General features: G+C 41.0%; 1 protein-coding gene across 1 annotated transcript; it reads right to left on the bottom strand.

The window, feature by feature from the left end:
* Positions 1-4851: 4851 nt before the first annotated feature.
* LOC134208041 (IQ domain-containing protein N) lies at positions 4852-6674 on the bottom strand. Its single transcript, XM_062684144.1, has one exon. The coding sequence runs from the start codon at positions 6475-6477 to the stop codon at positions 6097-6099; it is 381 nt and encodes a 126-aa protein (XP_062540128.1). The 5' UTR covers positions 6478-6674; the 3' UTR covers positions 4852-6096.
* Between the last annotated feature and the right edge of the window lie 5947 nt (positions 6675-12621).

Below are 12621 nucleotides of genomic sequence, written 5' to 3'. Positions count from 1 at the left end.
TCCGGTGGTTCCAACCATCTCTTAAGCATGTATTTGGATTTTCCTTCACTTCACGCTTAAAGACACATTCTTCTTCTTCTTCTTTTTGGCATTACATCCCCACACTGGGACAGAGCCGCCTCGCAGCTTAATGTTCATTAGGCACTTCCACAGTTTTTAACTGCGAGGTTTCTTAGCCAGGTTACCTTTTTTGCATTCGTATATCATGAGGCTAGCACGATGATACTTTTATGCCCAGGGAAGTCGAGACAATTTCCAATCCGAAAATTGCCTAGACCGGCACCGGGAATCGAAACCAGCCACCCTCAGCATGGTCTTGCTTTGTAGCTGCGCGTCTTACCGCACGGCAAGACACATTACTTCCAAGCAAACTTGAAACATTATATTTTAAATTAATGTAATCCATAGCTAGAAAGATCCAGGAACGATGCACGTATTCTGGCCACACAAATTTTTACTGAAAGAAAGGTTGAATGGGCAATAGATTTCTTTGAACCTTTCAAATCACCGGGTAGTGATGGAATTTTTCCTGTACTACTGCAGAAAGGTAAGGCAATTTTAATACCTATCCTCACAAAGCTGTTTCAAGCAAGTTTATCGTTAAACTACATTCCATCAGTTTGGCGACAAGTACGGGTGACATTTATCCCCAAGGCAAATAAAAAGGATAAAACCTCACCAAAATCCTTTAGGCCTATAAGCTTGTCCTCCGTTCTACTGAAAACAATGGAAAAAATAATAGATGAACATATCAAGTCATCATATTTAACCCAACTACCGTTAAGCAAACACCAATTCGCTTATCAGGAAGGTAAGTCATCAGTAACCGCATTACATGCAGTTGTTACAAAATTAGAAAAATCTTTTGAAGCAAAAGAAATTTCCCTTGCTGCTTTCTTAGATATAGAGGGAGCTTTTGACAACACTTCTCATAATTCCATAAAAAAGGCAATGTCAAATCGTGGCTTCGATAAATGCATTGTAGATTGGATTAAAGAAATGTTAACAAAAAGAGAAATATCAGCTAACTTCGACAACTCTCACATTAGTGTTAGAGCAATCGAAGAGAGCCCACAAGGAGGGGTATTATCACCTTTACTCCAGGGCTTCGATGTAATTGGTTTCGCTGACGATATTGTCATAATAGTACGAGGCAAATACAATGACATTATCGCCAACAGAATGCAAACTGCTTTAAACTATGTCTCCACATGGTGCGATAGAGAAGGATTGAGTGTAAATCCGTCCAAAACCACTATTGTGCCCTTCACGCGTAGGAGGAAATTCTCACTAAACAACATGATATTGAAAGGTACACGATTGGAACTTTCAAATACAGTCAAATTCCTTGGCGTAGTTCTTGATAGCAAACTTAACTGGAACATGCATTTAGAACACGCCATTAATAAAGCGACAAATGCTCTATGGATTAGTAAACGAACTTTTGGTAGGAAATGGGGACTTAAGCCGAAAATGATCCATTGGATATATTCAGCTATAGTAAAACCAAGAATTACCTATTGTTTGTTGGTCTGGTGACCAAAGACGAAAGATAAAAATGCTCAGATGAAGCTCAAAAAACTTCAACGATTACGACTAACAACGAACAACGACTATCTCAATTACATGTGCAATGAGCAGTACACCATTGAGTACACTAAATGCTTTACTGGACATGCTTCCTCTGCATCAAATTGTACAATTAGAAGCTGAAAAGATTGCCTTGAGGATCAGAAGATCCGAAAACCTCTTAGGAGGTGACCTTAAGGGTCATCTTAGCATTCTAAAAAAACTTCAGTATAAACTCCCTAGTAATAAACAATGAGGACTGGATGGAGAAAAAATACAATTTCAATAGACTATTCAAAGTAATTGATCCTGGGCGCAATACATGGTTGAATGGAGGACCAACACTTCGTTCAGGATCAATTACGTTTTATACTGACGGTTCAAAATTGAACAACCATGTGGGAGCAGGAGTTACTGGCCCTGGGATAGACATATCGATTCCCATGGGAAGTTGGCCATCCGTATTCCAAGCGGAAGTTCACGCAATTCTAGAGTGTTCTGTAATATGTTTGCGTAGGAACTACAGACACTCAAATATATGCATAATGTCCGACAGCCAAGCAGCTTTGAGTGCTCTAAAGTCGGCAACATGCACTTCAAAACAAGTTTGGGAATGCATTCAGTCCCTCCAAAAATTGTCTTGTCGGAACCAAGTTAATCTATATTGGGTTCCAGGACACTGTGGAATAGATGGTAACGAAAGCCGATATGCTGGCGAGACTCGGATCATCAAGTCGGTTTACAGGACCGGAACCTTTTTGCAGCTTACCAACTTCTTCTCTTCGTATGGAGCTGAAGGTATGGGAATCTATGAAAATAGAAACCAATTTTAGGAACGCAACTAATGCCAGGCAATCGAAACGTTTTATCACTCCGAATGTTTCCATGACTCGCAACATCTTAGAATTATCTAAAAGAGACCTAAGCACTTATACGGGTCACATTACAGGTCATTGTCCGAGTCGATATTATGTGAAGCTTATAGAGAAACTTCAAAATGATCTGTGTCGCTTCTGTGACGTAGAAAAAGAAGATTCGGAGCATCTGTTATACCGTTGTTCGTCAATTTTTCGAACAAGACAAAAGTTCTTCAACAAGAGGCTTATCTAACCACTTGAGGTTGGTAGAACAAATCCCAATTCGGTGGCGCATTTCATTCGAAAAGCTGAGCCCTGTTGGGGAGAAGCTGTTAGTCAATCAATGGCGCTCATTTCCAATAGCGATACGCCATAATGACATAGCTAGAAAAAAGGGAATATATTACAATAGATCAAAAAAATGGTCGCAGTAATAAAATATACCCGACAAGGAAAAAAAAATGTAATCCATAGCAAATACGAGAGTTCCTCCAGCGAATTTGTTTTTGTTTTCCTCTTTCACGATCGATCCTTCTGCTCCCTGTATAGAGCCAGCAACGAAACGTTGGCCTCATGCTCTAGCTTGAAGCGAACTCCGGGAATGTCTTCGACGGCGTGACCTTTACGACCGGCAACCTGGAACTCGTCGTTTTCCTCAATGTAGCTCAGGCAACCATCTGGGGGTACGAAGACGGTGATTTTCTTGCCGTTCTTGATAAGCTGCACTCGGACGCACTTACGGATGGCGGAGTTCGGCTGCTTGGCTTCGACACTGACTCAACACAATTTATTGGCAAGAATAGTCATAAGACTGTACAGTGTACAAGTTTGGAACAGATTTAACCATATTAAAGCCCATTTTTCGTCATCGCAAAAAATAGCGTTCATGAAAATTCATTCATAAGAGCCCTTTTGATCTTTTGTCCCTTTAATGAAACACAACTTATTAGTTTGATCGTGTATCTCAGAATGATCTTCAAGTCACTGTCAACGTCTAGTTCATGTCTAGGTCTACTATGATCAAGTATATTATTACTACAGTCCCAAAGCCTTTAATACACTGTGTAGGTTGGGGTTGGTATGATTCAAAAGTCTTTGATTTAATTATCACCATGCATATTATTCTGAACTCCCAACAAGAAAATTCTTTGGAATTGCCATTTGAAAGCCTTTGGAATTTCCATGGGTAACTTTTTGGAGTTAGTCAAAGGATGATTTCGATCTCATGTCTCAACTATTATTTTTCGAACAATGTTCTATGAAACAAGATTATAAGCTCATTTGGTCGGTACAGGTTTGTGGGGTTTGAGTAAGTAACCATCAGCGTGTGATTATACATTAACAGCTCAGTGTCTCAATCGGTGAGCAGCAAGCCATGCTGCTTCAGCCATTTGGAGTCACATAAGGTTTATCGAAAACAATGAATTTTTTTTCCAAGTTCGTTTATTTGGTAGGCTCAGGCGTGTATCAAAACAATGAATTTAAAAATGTTTTAGAAAAAAGCCTATAACAGAAATTGTCCCTACAAATCGGACCCAGGAAGTAATTAATAAAATGTTTGGCGAAATATTTAGGGTTATCGACAAAATCATCAATTTCCTTTTCTGAACTTCTGAAATATGTCACTCGATGACACAAAATGTATCTGGTGGAACCAAAATTTATGTTGAACAGAAAAATGGTGAGGGATAATTAGAAGGATTGATCATATTTCATATGTATGTAATTAGCACAGTTACTCGAGACCAAGAATGAGACTAAATTGTGTATCGCAAAGCCTCAAACCGTAGTACTCCAATCATCAACCTGTTCGACTTTTCAAAAGTAGTATGGTTTGTTTAGGTGAAGGTGAACTGGATTTTTCTGCGTTCCCCAAAAACGATCATCCACTGTGTTTTTCAAGTCTCTACAGGATGACTTTCAACTTCTCCATTTGATTCCGGTTAATTGGGTTAATCAAATCAAGCGCCTATCATACGTTCAGTGACATCAAGGTTGATACTCAATTGCAGAATCGAAATGTGGAATTTAATTGCCGCTCCATTGTTGGCAATATGTGCTTCCGTGCTAGTGAATTTAAACCACACAAAAAAGGTTCATATCTAACCAGCCGAAGAAAACATTCAAACAATGTGTTGATAAGTGTAATGACTGTTTACATTTGAACACGTGTTGCTTGATAAGCATCGCCAGACCCCCTCTAGTTAACCGTCCAATTTCGGAACACGACTCTCATGATTGCTGAACAAGTGTGTCAATTCTTCGAAGACCCTTCAACCCCATTAACGGCCATGACTATGTGGTTCATGCACAAAACATACAACAAAGCAACCATAATAATTGCCACACCGTGAATGGAGAGACTCTTCAAGACTGACTCATTTGGGACGAAATGATGCCAACGAAATAAAAACAACCATCGCAGTACGCTACGACTCAACTACGCTTTATTGCTTGATAAAAAAAAAGATATCTTAAAAATGTAAATACTTGTATACAGCACGGTATAATGATTTGCAAATTCATCACTAAACTGGTATCGAACCAACGCTTTATAGGTTAGATATTCTATTCTATACTATTCTACGGCCTTAGCTGATGATACATATAAAAAAATAAATCCTAATTTATCTGGTAGTTCTAGCTCAAAGCCCTACTGGCTTTCTTAATTAAAAGCTGATCCGAATAGAGGTATTAAAGTAATCAAATTTATGAAATTTGCATTACATACGACAGTTTGATTAAAAAGATATAAGAATTGAGAAAAAATGATACCACATCTTTCTATTCACACGAATTTGAATCACTGATCACCGATCACCATGACGGAGCTGCTTCATATGTATACAAGCAAAACAATCTACTATTAGTAATTCAAACAAAACTGGCGGCAGCAGTATTACGTGCGCACTAGGGAAGGAAACATATGCTTTTTCCTATGCACTCTTCGCACCTTTTCCCGCACCGAGGCCATTGTAGACGGAAATATCTCAGGGAAATACTTTAATTATAGACTAGAAGTGTTTTTTTTAATTCTCAATAAAGCAAACTAAAGAAATTATGAAAGATACTTTGAAAAAGCTAAATTTGTTTCCACTTTTATTAATTTTCTGAAGAATACTGCATTTAAATTAAAACTGGTAATTGCAATGAATCTTGCCTCTAATACAGAAAAAAGAACTAAAGCACTGGATAGTCAGCTTAGTGGAGTTTCACGGAGAGACCGCTTCTCCAAGATCACATTTAAGTGGAAGCACTGCGTTTCCTAAATGTAAATATACAGTAAAACATATCTTCTCTGTTTCTGGCTTTTCTTGTTTGCAAAGCGATCGAGTTACTTTCACTTGCTCAGTTGGCCACGATGCCAGGCAGCATAGCAGGCGGTCAAAACACCGCACCTTTTATTTTTGCTGTTCGCACGTAGCAGGCACTGGATCTCACGATTCTTTTCTGTTTTCGGCAGAACTGGTTCGGACAAAAAAGGTGCTGTTTGCCGCGCGCGCGTCCAGTTCCCCTTGAATTGCACCATTGATATTGGCCTGCCTCACTACTTGTTCCCTCACCACTCCACTCTACAGAAATAATCTTTGAAACTCTTGTGATTCTACTGTCTTAAAAATATATACAAGTCTTTCACATCCCACACGAATTCGACTGGCGGGCAGCGTCCTCACTTGTCCTTCTTGGAGGTCGATTTCAGATCCTTCCGGGTTTTGAATCCACGGAAGCTGGCCTGGATTTTGGTGGCCGCATCGGTGGCCGTCTTCTGTCGTTTACGCACCAGAAATCCCCGGATTCCGGCTTGGATCTTGGTGGCCGATTTGTCCTCCAGCGTTGTTTTCTTACCAACCCGAGGGGATCGCTGAGCCTGGGACCCTCCAGAGGACGATCCGGCTCCAGCCGATGGGTTGCCGCTGACGCCACCTGTCGACCCGGGACGACCCTGACGTATCTGTTTCCGCACCCGATAACCGCGGAAGCCAGCCTGGATCTTAGTCGCGGCGTCGTCCTCCGATTGGGACGAATTGGGCGAACTCGGGTGGACATGCATCTCGTTCACTACCGGTTTCAGACTGTCTACGAAGGAGTCCAACGCGGTCCGCTGATCGTCTTTCAACGTGATTGCTTCGGTGTGGCGACTGATTTATTGACCGATGCGTGCGCGCGTTTTCGTTCTCGAACTACGCTGAATATGCTTTCGAATGCTCGGAGTGCTGGCTGTGAACTGACTGAATGAAGCTTGGGCGCCCTTGCATCAAACTGGCGAGCGCGTGGCCGCTGCTGCTGGTACTAATGGACAGTAATGAAAATCTCCCTTGGAGAGGAGAGCATTCGGTATGCTCTCGTTCTCATGACGTATGTACGTAGTCTTATTCACGACCAATTTCGTTCCTTGTACATGAAATAGTTCTGTCTTCAAAGCACACAAAAATACCTATTTCATGCAAAACCAAACAACGTTATTGGGTTTATAATTGTATTAAAGACAATAGTTTTAAAAGACTGCTCAAAAGAATGATATTTCAAGTATAATTTTTTGATTTTTTTTTGCATCAATTGATTATGGTTTGGTTAGGTTATTATGGATCTTCGAAGTCAATCAAAATTTTAGGAATTGAAAACTTTAGCAAAGCTTTTGAAATTTTCTCATAAAATCTAATTTTATTGATTACTGTTAAATTTATCCCATCATTTGGTACTCAGATCAGAATCTTATTATTGCTGATTTATATCCAAACTTTAAAACAGATATTAAGGAGCTATGAGAAGTAAAAAGTTGATATAATTAACAAAAACCCAATTTAATTCACCTTGTGGTGATACTGTCTTTCTCGCATTTAGCCAAGACACTAACTTTGTATGGTTCGACAATTTTCCTTATAATTTTTAAACGCAATGGTCAATTGTTATCAAATTCAATACTGGTCAACAACTAGACTTTGCCATCTGTCGAATGCAACTTATTGCGAGAAAATCGGTTGAAGATTACTATACGAAAAGTTGGCTAATGTTTCGCTTAGCTTTTGTGCACAAACAAAAATGAAGTAAAATGAAATTTTTAAATTACTGTTATTGAACCGCTTGTAATCATGTTTTCCTCTTTTATTCTTTATGAAAGTTAGAAATGAACAAGGCTAGTAAATGTCAATGTTGACATTTAGTGGCCTTGTTGTTTTCTAATTTCTTTGCATTGAGAAAAGGATAAAGCAGTCCGTGCAGTGCCTTATTTTAAATTGATCACCTTATCGCATGGTTGGATTTGGATAGATTGCATGCAAAGTAATAAATCCTATAGACGAATCCAAGTAAAAATAAGAAGAAGACACACGACGGTGTTAACTTTGACAGATCCTACAGCGCAGCATAGGAAGATCATTTTAAAATGCTTATAATAAATTCTAGACAAATTGTAATTAAAATCTGATTGTTGTATGATACGGAAAAAGTTCCGAAGTTTATGATAGATACAATTTTGGAAAATATACTAAAAAATGAGATAAGCTTCCAAATAAGTACCTGAGAACTTTTTCCGTATCGTACATCAATCAGATTTTAATTACAATTTGTCTAGAATTTATTATAAGCATTTTAAAATGATCTTCCTATGCTGCGCTGTAGGATCTGTCAAAGTTAATACCGTCGTGTGTCTTCTTCTTATTTTTACTTGGATTCGTCTATGTTATTTTGTCGTGGATTGCTTTCATCAACCATACCAAAATCAGACGACTGAGCGAGTGGGTGGTATGCGTACCCCATCTAAGTAGGCGCGCTCTTTTAAGTAAACACGTGTTTTGTTGCGCGGACCACCCCTTGCCTTTTCCCATCGCATTTCACAGAGATCGCTGATGCATCGCATCGTGCATATCGCGATCGGCGGACGCACCTAATATTTGTTGATGCTCTAACGAAGGCAGCTACCGCCAAGATGTTTAGTTCCGACCGATCGGATCTCTTAATTGTTGCGAAAGTGTGCTAACCGCATATTGCTGCTTAGAGGAATTTGGGGTTGCTTTTGGGTTTTTTCTATACGCTAAGTGTTCGCAAGGGCTGTACTCCTAAAACAACTAACACTGCTTTTTGTTGAAGAGCTCTGAAGCCAATGTCATCAGCCAGCTAGCCCCATGCTTCGCTAAACACTGATGCGTGTGGGAATGCAAAATCTTCCCTCTATAAGCTGTGTGGCTAACTAACGGTTATTAGATTTGTTGATCTCATCATTTCCGTTGCTGCTACTGTTGCTAAGCTGGCGCATATTGGCTATGCAATTGTTTTATGTGACTTCGGGAGGAGTTTATGTCTTGATCTAAATCTTCCGTTTGAACTGCTGTTGTTTATTTTCGTACCTTATTCGTCGAATTTGGTATATGTTTACTTATTCGGACACTTAAGGACATAGTGAGAAAAATATAAATAGTAGTACATATAACGCTCAATTATAGCTGAAAGGTAAACACTTATCTAACTAAAAACTTAAATGGACATTTCAAATTAAATTTTCAAAAAGGTACTACAGTTAAACCTCCATGAGTCGATGTTCTATGACTCGATATCGACTCATGGAAGCAAATTATGCCATATTACAAATATTTTCTGGGCTACTGGGATTTTCTATTCCGCATCTCGATATTTCCATGAGTCGATGGTCCCTTCAATATCGACTCATGGAGGTTTGACTGTATTCTCTTATTGCTTTGATTGCATTTGCAGTGCTTCAATATTCTTTCACAAGCCGTGATCAGTCTTTTGTCCAAGTTGGGTCGTCGTAAATAGGTACCACCTCCACCAGAGAACAAAGTGGTCGCGGGTATGTAACATTTCGGGGGTTGCGTTAGGAAATATGATCATATCGCTCACAGAGGTTCTCTAATGGAAAAATGTCAAAATTCTGATCCTGTCCATCCACCTCGTTGCTTGCGTCATAGAGAAAGTGTAAATCATTGTAAATATTCATATTAGCTTCCTGCAAAAAAAAATGCCTATGTCAGAAGCTTCCTAGAAAGACGTAGTTGATTGCTAGACTAAATTTGCCAATAATGAACCCCCTGGAAGTTGAAATTTACCCTAGCTGTTATTATGCGAGGAAATTTTCAATTGATTGCTGTCGGGGTCTACAGTTAGCCATGCGGCGTAAGATTGCCTGTGTATTAGACTGGCCCAGATTACTATGGGGAGAAAAAAATGTTGTCGAATTCCACGGGGCACCCCCCAGAATTGTGTCTTTGGGTGAGAAAATCCATCTCTGAAAATTTCAGCTCAATCGCTTGTTGCATAAGCTGGCGCATTTGATTTGAAATTTGCATGGGGATTTCAGCCAAAATGTATAGGAAAATACACCTCCGTCACTCATTCGATCTGGAAATTGGTTCTGATTGCTCGATTGACCTCAGAATTGCAAAAACGGCAGTTGGTATGCTACAGAACAATTTCACAGAACATTGCATGATGATTAAATGAACTTTTATATGATTTTCGGCTGAATTATTAGGAGCTGATTTGTATATTTTTGGGTTTTTTGATCGAATCGCATCAGCCGAAACCCATATAAAAGTTCATTTAATCATCATGCAATGTTCTGCGAAATTGTTCTGTAGCATACCAACTGCCGTTTTTGCAATTCTGAGGTCAATCGAGCAATCAGAACCAATTTCCAGATCGAATGAGTGACGGAGGTGTATTTTCCTATACATTTTGGCTGAAATCCCCATACAAACTTCAAATCAAATGCGCCAGCTTATGCAACAAGCGATTGAGCTGAAATTTTCAGAGATTGATTTTCTCACCAAAAGACACAATCCTGGGGGGTGCCCCGTGGAATTAGACAACTTTTTGTTTCCTGGGCCAGTCTACTGTGTATCCATTACACGGACAGAAAACTCTTCACATTGAACCAAAAAATTGGATTGTTGTTTTTAACTAACCAAATTTTTTAGAAAATACGAAGAGATTTATTGTTTTAACAAGATTTGTTAAGATAACATCAATGTCAAAGTATTATTATTTCAACAATACTTCTTGAGAATGAGCTTTTTGAAAAAGCACAAACAAAAATCATAATACAGTTGCAAATAACCTCAGTAACCTCATAACCAAAAATAAAAAAATAAAAATTATGGTGTCAATGATATGAAATTTATTTTCCCTCAAGGTTGGGGCTGGTTGGCTTCCATCGTCCGCTGAACTGACGTAGTCATTTCCTCCTCTGCCTTGACTTTCACTGCATGTACTCTTAGCGTTATTCAAATGTTTCTCGTAGTGATGCTTCCACATTTTGACTCACTGCACGAAGTCTTGGCGGGATGCGTTGAGCTTCTGATAGAACTTGCGTGTTTCATGAGAACGGCACAGCTGTTCCATCTCCTCGAACTCCGCTTCTTCCAGGCAGCGTTTCTTTTCCTGAAAAAGGCGGGTCTGCTGTCTCCGCTTCCGTCTATAACGTTCAACTTTCTGCCCGGTACCTTGCTGCAGCGCGACCGCCCGCGCCGCGATATGTCCTGACGTCGTTAATGTCGGAGAAGTGCCGTCCATTAATCAGAACGTGGTCGATTTGTGATTCTGTCTGCAGTGGTGCTGCGAATAGCCATATTCTTGGAGGCGGCGAAATCAATTAGTCGTAGGCCGTTTTCATTCATCAGCCGGTGAGCGCTGAACTCTCCAATATTTAGTCGGTCTAAACTGCTCCTCTTGGCCAACCTGAGCGTTCAAATCTCCTATGATGATTTTGACGTCGTGGCTTTGGAAGCTGTCGTACTCACGTTCCAACTGCGCGTAGAATGCGTCCTTATCATCATCAGTGCTTCCGGAGTGTGGGCTATGGACGTTGATTATGCTGAAGTTGAAGAACCGGCCTTTGAACCTCAACCTGGACATTCTCTCATTGGTCGGCCACCACCCGATCACGCGCCTTTGCGTATCGCCCATCACCATGAAAGCTGTTCCCAGCTCGTGTTTGTTGCCGCAGCTCTGGTAGATGGAATGATTACCTCTAAACGTTCGCACCATTGATCCCTTCCAACAAACCTCCTGCAGCGCTACGATGCCGAATCCACGGTCCTTGAGCACATCGGCGAGTATGCGTGTGCTCCCGATGAAGTTGAGAGATTTGCATTTCCACGAACCGAGTTTCCAATCGCTAGTCCCTTTTCGTCGCAGTGGTCTTCGTCGATAGTTCCGGTCCGTACTCTCTTGTTGATTGTTCGTTGCGTTTGTTTTTTTAATGGCTAGCTTGCAGGGCCTGACACCATACCCCCTAAATTTCCGGAGGACCATTCCTCCTTTTTCCCGGTGGACCATGGTGCACAGTTTCACTTAGAGTCCCTCGCTGGCACTCGGACGATGATCAGCCGCCCCTAACATGTAGAACAGACGCTGTTGTGAGCCGATCCTGACATGAAGAACAGACGCTTAGTAAGATTTGCACCTCCGGAGAGAAGCAGACCCCCCTTCCCTGTCAGAATACGACCATATTTTTACCCGATCTTCCCTAAGGTTGCTGGTATCCCGGCCAGCACCACGGGGAGGTAGGAATAGGAGTTTCTGGGTAAGAGGCTAAGGACCGCGAGATGGGATCTATTTTATTCCTTCAGGTACGCGAAGTACCAATGGTACGCTTTACCCAGCATTTGCCGTATCACCACTCAGAACGCGACCTAGTCTTGCATGCACCTCACCTTCTTGTTCCCGTCCGATCGTTGTCGAGAAACAATTTCACCGGATTACTGTCCGACATTCTGACTACGTCCCAAGCCAACCGCAGCCTTCCGATTGTCGCGGTGTGAACGATGGATGATTATCCCAGCTGATACAACTCGTGGTTCATTCGCCTTCTCCGAGTACCGTCCGCCATCTGCACCCCACCATAGATGGTACGCAGCACTTTCCTTTCGAAAACTCTCCATGTCCGTGTGTCCTCCACAAGCATCGTCCAGGTCTCGTGCCCGTAGAGAAAAACCGGGCTAATAAGCGTTATGTACCCATGTAACCAAAAGTTCCTTTAAGAGTACGTTTTTCGCTTAAGCAGCTCAGTGAAGCTGATTAAGCGAAAGACGTACTCTTAAAGGAACTTTTGGTTACTTGGGTAGATAGCCAGTTTGGAACGGCAGCGAACTCTATTCGATCGGAGCGTTTTGCGGAGTACAAAGTACGTACGATTTCCTGCCATGATGCGTCTCCGAATTTCTCTGCTGGTATCGTTATC

The sequence above is a fragment of the Armigeres subalbatus genome, chromosome 1 (assembly GCF_024139115.2).
Source record: "Armigeres subalbatus isolate Guangzhou_Male chromosome 1, GZ_Asu_2, whole genome shotgun sequence".
NCBI lineage: Eukaryota > Metazoa > Arthropoda > Insecta > Diptera > Culicidae > Armigeres > Armigeres subalbatus.
The sequence above is the reverse complement of the archived record's forward strand: the minus strand, read 5'-3'. Positions and strand labels throughout refer to the sequence as shown.